The sequence below is a fragment of the Enhydra lutris genome, unplaced genomic scaffold (assembly GCF_002288905.1).
Source record: "Enhydra lutris kenyoni isolate GAN:26980312 unplaced genomic scaffold, ASM228890v2 scaffoldscaffold31, whole genome shotgun sequence".
Taxonomy (NCBI): domain Eukaryota; kingdom Metazoa; phylum Chordata; class Mammalia; order Carnivora; family Mustelidae; genus Enhydra; species Enhydra lutris.
Window position 1 is genome coordinate 19,245,485 of NW_019154115.1, and position 19,252 is coordinate 19,264,736.

Below are 19,252 nucleotides of genomic sequence, written 5' to 3' on the forward strand. Positions count from 1 at the left end.
CTTATTTTCCATCTCTCCTGGTTGATTGTATTCATACTTAAGGCCTTGCTTCCTCTGTGCTAATGATGATTCATAACTCATGTCTCTATCTTCTGAGCTTCGAGTCATGTTTCTAGATGCATGTTAGATGTGAATGCCCAACGTCAATGTCCTGTAGGTAGTTCTGACTCAAAACCCATAATTTAGAATTGTGGCCTACCCGTTTCTTCTTCTTCCGTGCCTCTGACATCCAGGATTTCACTCATGAGTGGGGAGGGAGGGAGGGAGGGAGGAAATAACTAACTGGGCTTTTTTTCCCCCTTTGATGTTTTCTTCTTTCCTTAGTGAGAAGCCACGGAAATGGAAAGTGGAAATAAGTGGTGGTCAGAAGAAGGTGAAAACAGTTTGGCAGCTGAGTGACAGCGCACCGGTAGACCACCTGAGTTTCCATAAACCTGGTAAAGATAGTTTGTCATCTGTTCAGATAAATTCTTCTAACAGAAGAGAAATCGAATCTTTACTGGCATAGTATGATAGTCTCACGCTGTTTTAAATAATTTTCCTGAACTCTAAGTGTATAACATATTTATTCTGGAAAAAAAAACCTGGAAGAGGTATCCTGCATAGAGGAACCTTTATTAAAAGAGGTTGAGCAGTAGGGATACAGGGCGTAAAAGTAGATTATGAGGTTGAAATGCCAGCTCATTCTTCTATGCACTCTTTCATGATGATATTTCTGCCCTAATATCTTTTCTCTGGGGGTGCTGGAAGAGGGTTGCTATTTCTAATGTTCTATCAAAGATGGTCCACATCAGTCAGAGAATGTGTGTGAGCCCCTGGTATGATATGCTGGCTCCAAGTATTTTTACTTCGGCAAGTACCCGTAAAACTGTTATCTTCATGTGTGTGGATTGCATGGTGCTCTCCTCTCATTTTGTACATCTTAAATGGCTGCATTTCAGATATTGCAATGATTGTCCAAAATCAAATCTGATAGTTTTTTTTTTTTTTAAGATTTTATTTATTTATTCGAGAAAGAGGCAGTGAGAGAGAGCATGAGAAAGGAGAAGGTCAGAGGGAGAAGCAGACTCCCTGAGGAGCTGGGAGCCCAATGTAGGCCTCGATCCTGGGACTCCAGGATCATGACCTGAGCCAAAGGCAGTTGCCCAACCAACTGAGCCACCCGGGCGCCCCAAATCTGATAGTTTTAAGACAGAATCTGAAAAGATTTCAAAAAGCTTATAGTCAGCCACTGCTGGTTGTTGAACTGCAGGACTCTGCAAATAGTTCTGTTTTAAAGATTGATACCTTGCAAAATTATTTCCAGAAAATGTTTGTTTTTCTCCCTGAAATATTTTTTGATTCAAGCATAATGGAAACTTCTCTCAGCTAGAATGGAAACTTCTCAATTCGTATGGCTGAATGGTAAAAGTCCTAAAGAAACTGAAAAATTTTCCTAAGAACCATCAGCTAAAGTCATGCTGTCTTTTCTAAGTGTGATATGAAACCTGGAAGGTATAAAGCTTGAAAATCAACCATAGAAAACTAGAATTTCTGCATGACAAAAAATACCAGAGACAAAACAACAAGTGATAAACTAGGAAAATCAACTTGCAGCTCATGCACAGAAAAGGGACAAAATTGCCTAGTATATAAAGAACTTCTAAATCAGTAAGAAAAATATATTAATAACTCAGAAAAATGGTCCGGTAACTTGAACAGTTTAGCAAAGAGGATATTCAAATGTCATCTTCAAGATAAAAGGTGCTCAGCCCCACCTATAGTAAGAGAAATGCACATTTACATTCCAAAGACACCATCTTTCACCTGTCGGATTAGCAAAGATCAAAGAGTTTGGTGTCACAGTACAGTCAGGATGTGAGCCAGGTGGTGGCCTCACACATTGCCAGTTGAAGTGTAAGGTTGCACCGCTCCTGTGGAGAGCGATATCCACCAAAATTTAAAATACATTTTGTAGGCCAGTACTTTTATTAGTAGGGATTTATTCCTTACATAAAACCAGACATGTGGAAAAAGACCTATGAACAAGTGTGATACTGTTTGCATTAGCAAAAGCCTGGAAAAAGTACGGAGAATGGGGCGTAAGAGAAGATCTGGAAGGAGACAATGAAATTTTAAGCTGGAGGTGTGGCTTCTTGGGAGCAGTGGTTGTTCTCAGCTTTGGGTGAAGATTAAAATCATTTAGGGAGCTTTTAGTGTCTTAATAACAAGAACAAGTAAATCAGAATCTCTGGATCTAGTACCTGAACATCAGTGATTTTTAATGTTGTCCAGGGGATTCTGTTGGGCAACTAGTTTGAGAACCACTAATTTAAGCATTTTGTTTCTCTACATATGTTGTTTCAGGTTGGTTTGTTTTTGAAAAAGACCTCTTTTTTTATGATTAAAAAATAAAGTTTTAAAGCTATGAACATATGTGAAACATTTTTGGAAAATGCTGTTTTAATATCACATAAAAATCAAACCTGTTTATGAGGAAATTCATACAAGATTAAACACCTTTTTTCAATGATGCTGAATAAGCGAAATAAATTGAACATATCTTTTAGAGTCTTTGATGCAGATTACTTCAAAAAAGAGTGAAAGTTACTTTGGTTAGAGTTAAAATAATTCATTGATGCATTGTTCCAATGACTCTGCCTATGAAAATAAGGAATTTTTAAAAAATTAAGAATTCTTATGAAATCATATATTTCTGTGCTTGGAAAAGCACTCATACTCCATTTTGGCTATAACTTTACAACCTCTTCTCCCCATCTTATGTTCTTGGTGTGTTTATCTAGAAATTATTCAGTCACCTCCAGCCCAAAGCAAGACCCACTGGTGAAGGAGGCCCTCCTTTGTAAGCATCATGGGCTATGCAAAGACCAGTTGTAAATATTAAAGCCCAGTCATGATTTATTTTTGCCAAACATCATACGCATTTCAGAGGTTAGACTTTCTGCCACATTGGACTGAAGACTTAGGTCAACTACTAGCTTTTCAAGATATCTAATGTGATACTGTTTAGTAAAACATTGAGATCAAAAGCAGGAAGGCTTGAGAAGCAATGTCATGGGGAAGAGTATAATGATTTGGAGCGAACAGAGGAGAACAGTATCTGGGAGAGTGCTGCTTGCCCGGGGCTCTCCACAAATGATTATTGAGAATAGTGAGAATGTGGAAACCGAAATGTTGACCCACAAGAATCTCATAATCTCATCTAAATGTTAATTGTACCACTTATTTTTTTAAATACTGCTGTCTTCAGATGAAAAAATACATATGTGTCTGGCCCTAAGACCAGAAATCCCAAGTAGAAAGAAATTGTTTTCTGAAACATGTGTTAAGATTGGAAAAAGAGTTTAACCATAGTGAATGAGGCAGAAAGATGAAGCACTAGGTTCCCAAATCGAAATACAGGATTAAAAAAATATCTGCCTTGTATTTCCTTCAATCATGTTTTCAGTGCATCTCAAAGGGTTTGACTCATCCCTGCTGGTTTTTGTCTCGTAAATTCAAAGTAGAAGACACATGTCATTCAGATTACTTCTTGATTATTATAACATTCAGCAGTAGAAAGTAGAAAGGCCAGCAGGCTGGTAAGCAGTTCTGATCTCTGTCTGGTTACAGATGTCTCTGAATTGACATTGAACAGTAGCCTGGAAGAAAGGATGTCCTTTACTAACCTGGTTACCTGCGGCCAGGTGCATTTCAAGTGAAGTCTGCTGATGGGGTCCTCTGTAAGGTACATGTTTGCTTTGTATTCCCCCCAAATACTTTGTCATGTATAAGTAGCTTATGTTTCCGTTTTTTTCTATAACAGAAATGTTGATTTAGTCCATTTAGAATATGGATTATTTTTCAGTAATCCTGCAAGAGGCTTACCAGATGTTACTGAGCAACGCAAGTCTGTAATTTCCTTTCTGCTTTCTGTAGTCAACTGAATAGGTCAGGTTAATCCTAAAACCAGAGAAATAAAAACAATTTTTTGAGTGGTAATATCTTTTCATTTTAAATCTGTATATGTGGTAGAGAGTTTGATTTCAAAAACGATAGGAGAGAAAAACCCTGAACGAGCCTGTCAGTTTGACATTGAAAGCCAAGTTCTGTTAAAAATAATTTTACCCCAGCACCCCCCTATTTTATAGCTGCATTATCAACTATAGCCAAACCATGGAAAGAGCCCAAGTGTCCATCGACTGATGAATGGTTAAAGAAGATATGATATCTATATATAATAGATTATTACTCAGCTATCAAAAACAACGAATTCTTGGCATTTGCAATGACGTGGATGGAGCTAGATTATGTTATGCTAAGTGAAATCCATCAGTCAGAGAAAGACAAGTGCCATATGATTTTACTCCTACGTGGAATTTAAGAACAAAAACGGATGAGCATATGGGGTGGGGGAAAGTAGAGAGAGGGAAGCAAACCAGGAGAGACTCTTAACATTAGAGAACAAATTGAGGTTGATGGAGGGAGTTGTGTGGGGGGTCGGCTAGATGGGTGATGGGCATTAAGGAGGACACTTGTTTTGTTGAGCACAGGGTATTATATGTAAGTGATGAGTCACTAAATTTTACCCCTGAAACCAATATTGCACTGTGTGTTAATTAACTAGAATTTAAATAAAATTTTAAAAAGAACAAAACAAAAAGAACAAAACAGTTTTACCCCAGCCTGATTGTAGCACTAAAGCCCCAGATGTAAATACTATTTTTTAAAATGTTTGAGACAGTATTAACCAAGAAAATGAATGCGATAGCATTTTCTACTGTCTTACTGTTTTTGTGTTTTAGAAACGGTAGAATCAGGTAATGAATAAAATGCTTCATATCATTCTTTCTTTTTTTTTTTTTTTTTTAAGGTTTTATTTATTTATTTGACAGACAGATTACAAGTAGGCAGAGAAGCAGGCAGGGAGAGAGAGGAGGAAGCAGGCTGTCCGTGGAATAGAGAGCCTGATGTGGGGCTCAATCCCAGGACCCTGGGGTCATGACCCGAGCTGAAAGCAGAGGCTTTAACCCACTGAGCCACCCAGGCGCCCCCATATCATTCTTTCTTAAGCCATGTTTGAACCCCAAATAAATAGATGTTATTTAACTTCTGCATTTTAGCATAATTAAAGAATAAAATGGACGTTTATTTAAAAACCCCGAATATATAATTACAGAAAAGACATTAAATATATTTCTTTGAGATATTTCACTGAGGTTAATTGAGTTTAGCGTATCTCAGGAAAGTATATGTGTTCACTTACTTGGTACCCACCTAATGCATTTTCCTAGTTGCTCGATAGAATTTAGAACCTGAAGGGATTGTTATCTGTAGATGAATGACTCTGTCCATTGTGTGTAGGACAGTGCTAGGATGACAATTATTTTCACATTAAAGTAATGTTTCTGAAGAGATTTTTATTTTTATTTATTTTTTTAAAAATTTATTCATTTGAGAGAGAGCATGAGCAGGGGGAGGGGCAGAGGGAGAGGGAAATAAGCAGACATTGTGCTGATTAAGGAGCCTGTAGCAGGGCTTGATCCCCAGGACCCTGAGATCATGACCTGAGTCAAAATCAAGGGTTGGATGCCTAACTGACCAAGCCACCCAGGCGCCTCTGAATAGAGTTTAGAAGGAAAAAAATACCAAGTATCAAAAACAGTTTGTGCACTAGGATTCCTTTTTTGCAAAGTGAAAATAGATGCATAACAGCAAAATACTAACATTGACTTTGACAGATGGTCTTTATTTCATTTTTGCTTCTTTTTATTTTCTAATTTTTAAATCCCAGCACAAGACCAAAAAAAATTTTTTTATCACAAAGCCTGAAAACAGAATCGTATATAAACCTTCAAAGCAGAGAAAGGAGGAAGATCCTGAAGATTCCTGATGAAAGATGAATCTACAGAATGGGCAACCCTCTCTCAGCTCTGGCCCCGAAGCAGGAGCAGCAGGAGAACAGCAGATATTAGTATGCACAGGGTGCAAACTGTAGGTACCACGATCTCTGTCACCATCTGCATGTGACTTAGTAGAGGCTCTGAAACAGGAGGGAGAACACCACAAATGAGCAGGTCATCATTTCAGTGAATATAGCCTCATCCTGAAAGATTCAACCATACTTGCAAAAATTTGGAAAATGGCATCATCAAGCTTTGTAATTATTCTCACTTGCTCCAAAAGAGAACATGGTGAATTAAATGTTCTTAAAAATATGTGAGGGCTTTATAAAATATTTCACAAAGTGTGGGCTAAAGAATGCCTACATTTGGTTCTTCCAGAGGTATTGGAATAAAGCCTAACGGTATGTTATACTTACCATAAATTCATGTGAAGATATTAAAAAGCATGTTCCCTGGTTTTTGTAATTTTCACTGTGGGGGGGTTTGTGAAAGAAAAGCCTTGGGAAGCATCTCTAACCCTTCAAAGATGTCACTGTGTAACTTAAGAGGTGTAGGAATTTCCATATTGAAAGTTTGTGTGAAAGTTTGCAACTCTTGTGTAGTTAAGTAATAATCTCGAAGAGTTGAACAATGAGCACTGTTCACGTACATGATTATAGTAGTGGACATTTATATAGTTTCTACTTTTAGGTTTTGTGCCTGGCACCCTGGCTACCATAATAAATAAGGCATGAGGCCCTGGTCCCACAGAATTCATAGACTCAGCAGTAGATCCCACATCATGTGTCTAGGTAATAAAATATAAGTTTATTTTGGTTTAAAGGAATATGCATCCTTGCTATTACCTGGTTATTTAGATGGGAGCAGGGCATGGTAGTGGCCTGTAAAATTGGCCTATAAAAAAAATAGCTCAACTGGAAAAAGAAAAAAAAAAAATAGCTGAATTGGTAGGATTTGTTTCATCTAGCATTTTCCACCTCTGATACCACATTAAAGATGGGTTTGTTAAAACAGGAAGTACATTTCTCTGATTGCTCTTAGGGAAAGACAGAATTCAAAGAAATAAATGCTGTATGCTGGCATTCGTTGGTGTGTAGAAGCATCTTTGTTACTCTACATCTCTGAGCCTTTTTGATCCTGTTGCACAAGAAACCTTGCTTCTGTGAGGTCAGGAACTTTGTTTAGTTTATTGCTGAGCTTAAAACACCCCTTAGCTAATAGTGGGTGTTCAGTAATTACTTTCTGGATGAGAATATCATATCTGGAGTGTTCTTTGCCTTTTCTTTATTCAAATATGGTTGTATTTTTCCCTCCTTCCACAAAGCCCACTATAACAAAAATAGGTTTATAAACTGGCTGTATGATTCAGAAAGAATAAAACGAGGGTGGATAAAGTATTTCTCTTTTGTGGTAGATTTTTAAAATGTTGTTTGAAATGCTTATAAAACAGAAATCTGACACTGTTTCAAAGTGAAGGAATAAATTCATTTTTAATTGTATGTTTTGGAATGATCAACTTTGGATAGATCCACATTTCGAGGTTTTGGTAATATCTTTATAGGTATAATTATGTGCCTTAATTATCAGAGGGAGAAATTAAAATATACTCACCTGCAGCAAGCATCTGGTTGTTGATAGAACAAGTTTCCAAGGCTTTGAGGTACCAACTTTCCACCTAATAAAAACCCACTAGATAAGTAATGTCATCTTAGACTAATTTTTGCTGTTCCAAATCATTTTTGAAATAATGTGGGATTAAAAGAATTTAAATCTGCCTGGAGTTTAAATTGGTTAATATTTATTAAATGCCTATGTGCATCATTGTGAGGGAGTCAAAAGAAACAGCCAAACTGGTCTTTATTCTTGAGATTAGAATCTAGCCCTTTTCTAGAAGTGCCAAACTACTGAATGCCTATGAGTCACTGTTCATTTATGGTGCCCCTGGGCTCATCCTAAAAGGGTGTTGGTAAACAAGTGAGATTTATTTTTAGAACTTGTCTTTATTGAGACATTCTAAATTAGGCTTTTTATTCCCTACCATCAATAGCAACATAGAGAACGAATGGAAAAATTTATAGGTGACTGAAAATGTTTGGTATGTTGTAAAGGATTATCAATTCTAAGTTTGATTATTTTTAATATCATTTTGGAACTAGTGGGAAAAGAAGTGAAAGTTATGGTCATTATACATTTAATTTACCTCTTCTCTTTCCATGGATGTTGAAGAGTAAGTAGGCAATATTTGTTTGCATTAAGATATAACATTTAAAGTAACATTTAACTAGAAGTGTCTAGTTATAACCTCATAACCTAAAACAAATAGGACTTCTACATAACTCTAGTGTGTCCTTCATGCTCTGCAAGTTAGGGATTGAATTTGAAGTGAGGACTGAAATTTAAGGCATGTTTACCATATTCTAAGCAAACGAGCAAAGAGGTGGCAAAAGTTAGGGGAAAAGTCATAAGGGACGAGTTCCCACAAACCCCCATCCTCCTCCACAGAGCCGAGAGGTTTGCTACACTGCACACCCCAAGATGCTTAGCTCTTCAAAAATCTAGAACAAGTAAGGGGCACCTGACTGGCTCAGACAGAAAAGGACCTGACTCTTGATCTTGGGGTCGTGAGTTCTAGCCCCCTGTTGGGGGGAGAAATTTTTTTTAAAAAATCTAGAAAAAGTAACATCAATAATTAGTCCTACCTCTCTTGGGTTGGGGAACCCATTGGCAGTGATAATCTTCTTGTAATATTGAACGGATGCCTTTGGGTAGCGTGGCTTATTTCTGTTGTTAAATTCGACATAGTAGAATCCATATCTATCTGAGTATCCTTTCTCCCATTCAAACTTATCCAACAGAGACCAGGAAGTATACCCTTTTATATTAACACCATCTTTTATAGCTGCAAAGACATTTTGTTCAATTTTTTAATACATTTCACTTATTTGGAAAAATAACATTGTAAAGATAATTTTTAATGTATTCATTTATGAGATTCAGAAATAAGCTTCAGTCAATCATGGCTATTACCAAATTCTGTCCAAGTTAAGTAGAAAATATGTGAAGACAGTCTTGGTTTGCAGCTCACCTTTTAGCATTTCATTTATGTAGCCCTTAAGGTACTGAATTCTCCACTCATCACATAATTGCGTACAGTGTAACTTTTGAGGCGCACCGTTTTCTGTCACGTAGATGGGAGGATTGCCGTATTGAGTCTGGAAGTGAGTCATAGGAATATCTTAAAAATTCTACCCTACAGGTGAGTTTCCGAGTCTGGGGCACATAGGGGAGCAGAGTATTCAAGCCGCCATATTCGAATTGAGTGTATTTAGCGTTCAGTAAGTTCCAGTTCACACATTTATTTGGAGGTGAATGTAGACAGGAGCAAGTACAAAAGACTACGTTTCTCAGTGAATCAGCATCATTATAGAGAAAATATACTTCAGGGCTTATTCTTTCCCACATAGTTCATTTCAAGTGAGAAGGGCAGCCAAGTAACTGTGGGATGAGAATTTGTAGCTATGGTTCTCCACATTGAGGTGGTTACTCATAGCCAGCATTAGTCCCTAAAGCCTATATCTAGGAGCCTCTGAAGTGGAGGTGACTGAGTTTGACTTCAAAAGGTACGCACCTAACTGGAATTAAAAACTTTAAAAAAGGGGCGCCTGGGTGACTCACTGGGTTAAAGCCTCTGCCTTCGGCCCAGGTCATGATCCCAGAGTCCTGGGATCGAGCCCCATATCGGGCTCTCTGCTCTGCGGGGAGCCTGCTTTCTCCTCTCTCTGCCTGCCTCTGCCTATTTGTGATCTCTGTCTGTCAAATAAATAAATAAAATCTTAAAAAAAAAAAAAACTTTAAAAAATGTAGGCATCTGAGCCTAAGCTGGAAGGTCATGAATTGAGGTCAGAAATGTTCATTAGGGGCACCTGGGTGGCTCAGTCAGTTGGGGGTCCGACTCTTGATTTCAGCTGGGGTCAAGGTTTTCGGGTCTTTGGATAGTGAGATAGAGCCCCATGTCAGCTCTGCAGGGAGTCTGCTTGTCCCTCTCCCTCTTCTTCCCCAGCGCGTGCTTGCATGCGCACATGCACACACACACACAATCACACACTCATTCTTTCTCAAAATCTTTAAAGGAAAAAAAGTTCATTAAATAGCTTCATGTGATCATCACCTGAGCGAAGTGGAGGAGCCTCCGAAATCCCCATGGCACAGAATACAGCCACTTTGACCCCAGATCAGGCCAGTTGGGGTCAACCAGTTCTACTAAGTCACGATCGTTCTGGTAGCTGGGCCCCTGGCGGGAGGAGTAGTTCCTTTCTGTGATGTACCGAGTAGTATAATGGCCTAATCCCAAGAAATCAGATGTGCCTTTAATGTAGCTCTTTTCCTGGAGTGAGAACACTGGTAACCTTGACATATCCAGGCCTTGCTCTGCACTTTTTTTCCCTATTGAGAGAGAAAAAGGGAGTTTAATAGAGTTTGGCCTTCTCACAATCCTTTTGCTGTTCTGTACTACGACGATACTGGCATGTTGACGTAAGAACTGTTATCCAGATCCTGAGCTTTGGGATTGGTTTGTATGAAAAATATAACCTTAGCCTTTTTATCTGGAATTTTGACATTTGAATACTATTCACAGTGTTAAAAGCTTATGTTGCTTGAAAGTTGTATTTCCATAGAGGACTCAGTAAATGGTTTTGGAAAATGGGGTTGGGTTCCTGTATTATTTCCTAGATCTGTTTATCCTATGTCTTACTTGCATGTGTAAAAGGATGTGTGTACCAGGACCGTCATTGTAGATTAAGTAGCAAAAGATTGGAAACAACCTAAACGTCTATCAGGAGAGACTGGTTAAATAAATGATCAGATATTCTTCCGTACAACATTGCAGTCATGAGAAATGACTGACGCAGCCCTTTATATACCAACTTGGAAAGAATGCCAAGATACATGTTTTCAGTGAAAGATGCAAGTACACACACAGAGCGGCAGTATTTTTGCTCACACGTGTACAATCCTTGGTAAGTATGCTTCCTGCTGGGGAGGATGGGAGCAGTGGAAAGAGGGAGGGAGGGAAACTTGACTTTTCACCTTGTTATCTCTTGTAATTTAAAAAATTTGAAACATGCATAAAACCTTCCTATGATCTCTGCAAAAAGAAAAAGAGGGGGCTTTTAAATGAGTAAAAAAAGGAAACATTTGTAGGAGTTGTTCTAAAATATAACCATAAACATATTTCCAAAGAGGCTGTTGGTTTAGATTAACTGAGTGAAGAGCTTGTATTATTAGATACCTTTAAGATCCTAGTGTGTTATTACTTTACTTGAAAACCACAAGGCATTGTCCCTGAACTAATACAGTAATCACTGGCTACATGTGGCCCGTAGCTGATGCATCCTCAGTCACACTGAAGGACTGATTTTTTAGTTCTTTAAAATTTAAATAGACCCAAGTGACTACAGGCTAACCTACTGGACGGCACAGATAACATTTCCACCATCGCTGGAAGTTCTGTTGGACAACATGGGTCTAGAATCATGTTTGTTCATATATTGCACTTATGAGATGCCTGCAAGTAACTGGTATACAAGACTTCCAGCAGAAGAAAATATTACCTGCTCAAAGGATCCTTCTATCCCCCTTGTACTGGGAAAAATTCAGCCCCGTTTCCATTTGGATTACCGCAAAGATGGCATTGGCAGGGTCTGGAATCAATTGGCCTGAAGCCTTTGAACTCTTGTATGACAATCAATTTGACTTCTTTAGTGCCATACTGTTGTGGCTCCTGCCATGGCCTCCAAGGAGCCCGGGAGTGAATGCTGGGGGAATGATGGGCTGTGTCCCATCCTCAGCGCTTTTCCCCCGGACATCTTGATGTCATTCTCAGGACTTTGAACCTATGAGTATAGAGGTGTCCCAGAACTGGTTATTGCTGAGAGGTTTTTAGAGATGATTTGTCTGATCGTTCATTTTCAGATGACAAGAGTGACACCCAATGCAGTCGAACCCCTTGCCCAGAGTCGCTCACTGGTTAGAGCAGAGTTGGAATTAGAACCTGCTGCTTCTATTCCAGGTAAGTCTGATGAAGGGTACTTTAGAAAGGGAATTTTTTGGAATGTTGACTGTTCTTTTTTTTTTTTTTTTTTAAGATTTTATTTATTTATTTGACAGAGATCACAAGTAGGCAGAGAGGCAGACAGAGAGAGGAGGAAGCAGTCTCCCCACCGAGCAGAGAGCCGGATGCGGGGCTCAATCCCAGGACTCTGGGATCACAACCTGAGCTGAAGGCAGAGGCTTAACCCACTGAGCCACCCAGGCGCCCCAGAATGTTGACAGGTCTTAGTCAAACATCCAAAATAGCCTTGGGGTTGTGTGAGTGCCACCTTTGTCTCTCTTTATAGGGGGAAGCTGACTGCTACCTCTAAGTAAACAGAGCTAATACTCTGATTCCTATGGCCAGACACTGCTGGTTGCCCACCCGATCAATAGTCCCATGGCTCTCTCTCCCTCTTCTTCATCCTCTTTAGAAAGTCCTGGCTCCCCCAGCCTCTGAGGCTCTAGTCCTAGTAGTCTAGGACATTCTGGGGCATGTGACAGTTCCGTCCCTGGAGGACTTCCCTTGAAGGGAAGTCAGTTGTGGGTGGAGACTGTTTTCTGGGATGATTTTCCTTGTTCTTAAAAATAGGTATGACCAAGCTATTTCCATTTTTCTGCCTCTGGGTGTTGACGTGTCAAGATATGATGCCGGAGCTGCTGCAGCCATCTTGTGACAATAGGGTGTGGTTTGATGGGCTGGTGCCAGAGTGAAAGATGGAATGAGCCTTGTTCCTCAAAGACATCCCTGAAGGCTGGATTAACTGGCTCTGAATCACCCTTTTCTGGACTTGGTACCTGAGATGATAAATTCCCTACTTTTCAGGCCATTTTAGTTGGTGTTTTCTGTTACATGGCACTTAAAGGCACCCAAATGGATAGAGCCTTGTAAGCTCTATGCATCTTTATTCTCTTCTCTGACAATGTGGAAACCAGAGCTCAGAAAGCATTTCTCAAGTGACAGAACCAACACTAGAACTGGCATTGCCCAAGACCGTGTCTTTGACTTCTCTCTCCTACTTCAAGTGTAAGGGAGGGGAGTGGTGAGAAAGAGACAGGAGAGCAGAACAGAAAAGAGAACAGTCCAGAGAATGGGTTCTGAAATTTTCAATCTCCACGTTTGGGGATTTGTCTGGGGGTCGTTCCTCCCCTCTCCCCAATTCAAATTTGCCATTCTCAGTCCCTAGGGGACTGGGCTCTCCCTTTGAGTGCCTTGCCCAGACCCCGTGTGTTCTTCCATCCCCCCGCCTCTCCATCACCTCACTTGTGCTCAGCACTGTTGTTCTGGTGCCTGGAGCTTAAAAATGTGACTTGGCTCACCGATCCGGTCCTTCATGACTTGAGGGTAGTCTCCAGCATAGATGGGGTTGGCAAACCAGCCCAGGCAGAACTGTAGGTATCTCTCAGCAGCGTCAATGTCCTTGGGGCTACTGATGTCCACGGGTTCCCCCCAATCACAATTTAGTGAGATCCCCACCAGACCTTAAAAGGAAGGACAGGGGGTGGCAGGTGCAAATGGCGCTGCCCCCACCCCGGGGCTGTGTCCTAGAGGTTGGGCAGTGGGGCTCACCTTGCTGCTTGCCGCGCCATGTGCTGTTGTAGGAATGCCAGGCTTGGGCGTGGGCCTGAAAATGGAGGGGCGCATCAAAGGTGCGGGGCTGGCACATTTCTCCCCTGCCTTTCTCTCCCTCTGTCCCTCTGTCTCTCTGACGAGAGAGCAAGTTAATGGAGTCCCATCTTTTCCCTGAGTCCGGCCTTGATGATCCCGATCCCCTGTCTCCCTTCCTCTGATCTCCAGAGGCACCTGTTTTCTTTGTTCTGTAGAGAAACTTGGTCTAATTCTGGCATAAACAAAACTACCTCTTGGTGTGATTTCTTATTCCACAGACTTTTGCTAAAGTTTCTTGCTTTGTTCCTGCTTGTCTTCTGTAGTAACTAGGCAGTACTTTTACCATAGGTGCTCAGGAAGTTTGGAAAATACCAAACATCTGAAACAGTCTTGAGAATGGAATTCAAAATGTGCTGACCTGCCTTCTCTCCATACTTTCCATCAGTGACCCACTGAGGCCTTCAGAGCTCTACCCTTTAAATAGTCACAGTTTAGGGGGCGCCTGGTGGCTCAGCCACTTGGGCATCCGACTCTTGATTTCGGCTAAGGTTAATGATCTTAGGGCCTTGCGATGGAGCCCTGCATTGGGCTCCCCGCTCAGTGGGGAGTCTGCTTGAGATTCTCTCTCTCTGCCCATCCTTCTGCTCTCTCCTCTCTCTCTCTCTCAAATAAATGAATAAATCTTAGAAACAATATTCACAGTTTAGGAACTCTTAAGCCAAATGGAGAAAGAATGAGGAAGTTCTCTCCTTGACAGGAATTTGAGAGTCTAGTATGTCACTCAGGGCCCCGGTTCCTGCTTGATCAGATTGTTGCCCTTCTGCTAAATGTCCACTGGGGCCATGCTTCGTGCCTCACATCCCTGCTCCCCAGGCATGCGAATCCTCATCTGTGTCCTACACTGTGACCCAGTCCCCTCCCCCTGCTCAAGCCTTCCCAGCGGCCTTGTAACTCACGAGTCACCCTGAAGCATCTTCTGTCTCCTTCCCTTCTGAGCCCTTACTGAGCTTGGCTGCCCCAAAGACCACCTCCACTGCAGCTCTTCCAAGAAGGGGCTGTTTTTCCCTCACCCCCACATACCTCGCGGTTGTGGGTAGTGTCCTCCTTGTTCTTTATTACTACTGCTTGCAAACTCTTTCTCCTTCCACAACCCCGGGGCCTTTGAAGTCCACCCTGTAGGACAAGCACTCCTAACCCCTTCTTACTGCTGTCCTTCACAACCCCAGTTACTGCTGCTCATTCACTGGAGATTTCAGCCCCTAGTTCACTGTCATCCCGCCCCTTCCTCCTGTTCCCATTCCTCACAAGACTGCTTAGAGCTGTAGGTGACAAGTTTTCCCACGCATGCGCTCCATCCACTTGACTGGACCATCATCTGTAGAGAGCTGCCACTGTACTGTCTCGGTGGTGGGGTCCAGCACTGGGTGACCAGGCACTGCCTCCATAGAGCCTCATGGAATGCAAGGGAACCATGCCAAGGTGCGATGGAATATGCCGGAATCACAGAGGACTGAACTCAGGCTCAGAGCCCCGGGGCAAGCTGAACTGATGCTGCGGTCTGTCCCTCCACCCCAAACCCAGCCTTCACTCCCAGAAGGACCCCCCCCCTTACCTTAATGATGTGGTGTGCTGCCGTGTACAGGCCTGTGCCGTGGAGCTGCAGGCCTGGAGCATGGCGACCCGTCTCATAGCCTTTCTCTGCCATCGTCTGCAGGGACAGCAAGTGGGGACCACAGCACCCGTGAGAAGGGGGAAGAAGTGCTCTGGTCCAGGAAGGGGGGTTTCCCACCTGGAGAAGGGCCCTGCTTACCCGAGGGTCACTAAAAGTGATCCAGTGCTTCACCCGGTCCCCAAAGGCCTCAAAGCACAGATCGGCGTAATCACGGAAGTAGCTGATCATGCTCACGTTCTGCCAGCCACCGCACTTGACCTGGAGTAGCTGCAGACAGATAGTGCAGAGGGAGGCGGCTACCCCAGGGCTGTGTCTCGAGAAAAGACTTCTGGAGTTTATAGGCCCGGTGTGTGGGAGAAATAGGGCAATGGCCACCACAGAGGCTGTAGAGGGCAGCGGAGAGCCAAATGCGGGTTCTTGGGCGTTACCACCTGAGAATGGTGACCAGCGAAGCCCCATGAAGCAACATCAGTGGGGACAGGCTATGTGACATATACAATCAAGAGGGAGGGAACAGAGAAAGTTTAAGACTCATGCTTCAAAGGAATGTGATAGATTGAATATTTAAGAAATGGGCCAAGGCAGAGAGGTCTTCTATTGGAAGAAGAACCTCAACTACTCATGCAGAAGAAGTAAGACATGGTGTGGGACATGGAAGCTCTGATTAGGATTTTGAGGGCCATGCAGATGGGAGACCCTAGAAACTCTTATGAGGGTGGGTTCTGCCTTCTGTGGAGGACTCTTCTCCGACCAAAGCCATCTGCTTTGTGAAGAAGGGATTTTCCCAAAATTCAGCATTCCATTGAAAATGCCTACTGAGCTCTCCCTGGTGGGTTTGAGGACATGCTAAAGGGCCCAGTGAGTGAAAGCCGTTAACTAGGGAAGAAACTGGAACGTGGTCTCCAGTTTGTCTCCCTAAAGTCGGCTCTACGCCCCAACCCCAACTTAGAGAGGCCTCTGGCAGCTCACCTCCCCACAGAATGATCCCAGTCACCTCAGCTCTGCAGTCAAGACCTCCCGGGCCTGGCCCCAAGCCACACCTCCTACCTCTACCCCTCTCACTCCTGTCTGCTCCCCAAACTCTTAATCCAGTCATCTGCCCCCTTGTTGTGCTCCCTCCATCCAGAACACCCCATCCACTTCATACATCCCAAACCCTCAAAGCACTGACCGGACCCCATCCTCTCCCCAGCAGCTCCCTGAGGCCACTTCTCTACTCTCTGACCTCTTGCAGCCTGTGTCACAGAGGGTCACCTACACAGCCCCTCTCCCAGTAGGCCGGGATCCCATGAGGCCTTGCTGAGTGAAGGGAAGAAGTGCTTGAATAGTGATGTCTGACAGTGACCTTGAGACTTAGTAGGAATTGGTCTGGGGGGGCTGTGCCCAGATGATGGGGCTCAAACAGACTTGTTAATTATGCCATTTCATCACATCTTACTCAAAAAGGGCTTCATCTTAGTTTGATTTGTTTTTAGGCCAAATGTTTTGGGAAAACATCAAAATCCGCTTATCACCTATTTACAAACATTAGTGAAATCAGCACCGCATCCCTCTGTGGATGAGTCAGATTTCTTGGCTCCCTCCCATCTCTGGGTCCAGCCTCAGCCTTTGCCCCACCTTGGCAAGCCCCATCCCCCACTCAGGTGCCCCCTGCTGAGCCACCCCCTCCCTACCCCCAGGCCTCACCTGTGGGAGATCCCAGTGGTGCAAGGTCACGATGGGGGTAATGTTGCTCTTCAGGAGGGCATCGATGAAGTCATTGTAGAACTTGATTCCCTTCTTGTTCACCTTGTCAGCTGAAGGCGAGATAAAAGGGGCCGTGACCTTCCTAAGTGCAGTGCTCCTTGGCCCTGTGGTCTTTCTCCGGCCTAAAGGTGCCCCCAGTCTGCCCGATCCTGGGTCTGGGGGACGGCGTGGGTGTCCGGCCGCCTGCAGAACCTGGGAGGGCTGCTGCCAAAGTAGCCATGTTTTCTGGGGCTGCTGTCCCTCCCCAGCACTCTGTGGTGTCCCCGCAAAGCCAACATGGCCAGAAGGGACCATGCTTGGGCCTGGTAGGGGCTGCCCCGTCTTACCTCGGATGCCGGTAGGTAGGAGCCGAGGCCAAGACAGGGAGAATCTGTAGTGGCTCACGTGCAGCTCCCTGAGCAGGACGATGTCCTCCTGTGCAGACAGGGGTGGGAGACAGGGTAGGGTCACCTAGAGCTCTAGGGTGGGGGTTCGGGGGTCCCACTGGGGGCCTGGGCTAATGCTCACTCCTGTCTGTAGCTCCTCATCTATTCAATAGGGGTAAAGGCACCTGCCCTGCTTCCTCCTGCCAAGGATAGGGGGGTGCTTTGAGATGTCCACTGGGGTGTTCCTAATAAACTTGGGGGATGAATCCCCCAAGAAGTTAGCCCAGACAGGAAAAGTGGGTTCTGAGCAGAGGGACTTCCTCCACAGGGGCTGATTCACAAGCAGAGAACAAGGGTTCAGGCCACGTGGCTTATAGACCCTGGGGTCATGGTATCAGCCACTCAGGTGTCCATCACTTGGGCTAAGGCCCTCGTTCAGGTGGGGCTCTGCTTTCCTTTCCTTTCTGCACATCCTTCCCTGCACCATCAGCCCACCAATCCCCAGGCACCCACGGCCCCGCCCGTTTTTCCTGCAGTGGGATAGGGGCTGCTTAGCAGAGAGCCAAATTGACATTGTCCCCCAGATCCCCTCCTATGTCACCGTCCACTTCAGCTGGGTACATATGTGCCCCCCCAACACACACCGGTCACTCACCTGCACCTTGTAGTAACCATCACAAGCCACATCTGCTGTCTCATCCCCAAGCACCTTTCCCTTCCCACTGTGAGTGAAGGCGTCCCAGATGCTGGGCCCTTTCCCATCCTGGTCCCAGGCTCCCTCCGTCTGGAAGGCGGAACTGCCCACACCCCAGGAGAAGCCTGCAAGTAGAGACCCCAAGCTGGGCCCTGGGCCCCCTCCTACTCCCCACCCAGTCCCTGGACTCTGGGCTGTGCCTCCTGGGCCCTAGGACAGGCCCCCTCCCCACAGCTTGTCCCTGTCTCCCCAGGAGTGGGAGCCTGTGGGGGAGGGCGGGGCAGGACCTAACACATTTAAAGCTTTCATTTGCACAGTTTTAGCTCTGATTAACATTCACTGTGTAAGTTTAAAAAAATCTGCTAGGAACTTCTATATTAAAACAGCTATGTGGAGTTCTTTTTCCCATCCTACCTGTCAGGAAACTAAAACACCAAAGTCTTTGGCAAGCCAGCCAAGGTGGGCAAACTGACAAACAGACAGACAGACCAACAGAGGAATGGACATACCAAGTGGGAAGCTTCCATAGTAGAAGGAGGCCTCTTCTGGGGCTCCCTTCCTGGTGGCCCCCAGCCTGGACACCAGCAGTAGCACCCACCAAAGTGTGACAACCCGCACTGGCTTCATGGCACCCGGCCCTCCCCCATTCCTGAAAAAGCACACCTGACAGGTGGAGGCCCACACAGCCAGGGCTTGGGGGCTGGATCCCAGTTTGGGGGTGAAGGCCAGGAGGGAAGGAGGGGAGGGTTATCTAGAGCAACCTTGACTCAGCTAGGGCCTCTGGTCCATTGCTCCCCCAGGAGCTACCTGCAGAGGCTGATGCTGGGCACTTAAGGAGGAGAAGAACATGGGGCTTGGGGGGTGGGCTCTGGGGCTGATGTGCCAGGCTCCAAACCACCCCTGCTCCCTGTCTGTGGGGGGATTCCCAGCCTGTGAGAGGCCCTGATTGGATGAGGAAACCGCTTCTGCCTTAGGGCAGCTCCAGTTGACGAGGGAGGCAAGGCAACCCACAGATCCGCTGAAGCACCCCACCTGTACACTGTGGCTGGGGTATGGGGGACAGACTTCTCTCCGAGCCGGGGATCACAAGCAGGGTTGCCATCCCAGGGCCTCCAGTCCTGAGGGTCAGGACGATGCCCTCCCACTGGGATTCCCTCTCTAATGTAGCCAAGCTGGGTTACCTGGGATCGT

The 19,252-nt window shown here is 44.3% G+C and overlaps 2 protein-coding genes across 2 annotated transcripts in view; one reads left to right on the forward strand and one right to left on the reverse strand.

Moving 5' to 3' along the window:
• LOC111153349 (zwilch kinetochore protein) overlaps positions 1 to 7,721 on the forward strand; it is a 39,194-nt gene extending 31,473 nt beyond the window's left edge. Inside the window, exons 17-19 of the mRNA XM_022512332.1 lie at positions 325 to 437; positions 3,613 to 3,727; positions 5,774 to 7,721. Coding sequence (XP_022368040.1) covers positions 325 to 437; positions 3,613 to 3,701 — 202 coding nt within the window. The 3' untranslated portion in view covers positions 3,702 to 3,727; positions 5,774 to 7,721. The remainder of the gene's footprint in view (positions 1 to 324; positions 438 to 3,612; positions 3,728 to 5,773) is intronic.
• LOC111153350 (lactase like) lies at positions 5,727 to 18,688 on the reverse strand. Its single transcript, XM_022512333.1, has 13 exons — positions 18,571 to 18,688; positions 18,023 to 18,186; positions 17,329 to 17,416; positions 16,943 to 17,052; positions 15,395 to 15,523; positions 15,197 to 15,292; positions 13,546 to 13,600; positions 13,296 to 13,457; positions 10,054 to 10,328; positions 8,971 to 9,097; positions 8,585 to 8,784; positions 7,497 to 7,560; positions 5,727 to 6,022 (listed from the first exon to the last, which is right to left on the reverse strand). Exons 1-13 carry the CDS (start codon positions 18,686 to 18,688, stop codon positions 5,907 to 5,909), a joined length of 1,704 nt encoding a protein of 567 aa, XP_022368041.1. The 3' UTR covers positions 5,727 to 5,906.
• Between the last annotated feature and the right edge of the window lie 564 nt (positions 18,689 to 19,252).

Excerpts from the sequence above, each read along its gene's own strand:
- LOC111153350 (XM_022512333.1), bottom strand. The coding sequence starts at position 18,688 with ATGAAGCCAGTGCGGGTTGTCACACTTTGGTGGGTGCTACTGCTGGTG. Across the intron at positions 17,417-18,022 it reads ATGGTTACTACAAGGTGCAG|GAGGACATCGTCCTGCTCAG; the intron begins GTGAGTGACCGG and ends CTGTCTGCACAG. Across the intron at positions 13,458-13,545 it reads ATGGCGCGGCAAGCAGCAAG|GTCTGGTGGGGATCTCACTA; the intron begins GTGAGCCCCACT and ends CTTCCTTTTAAG.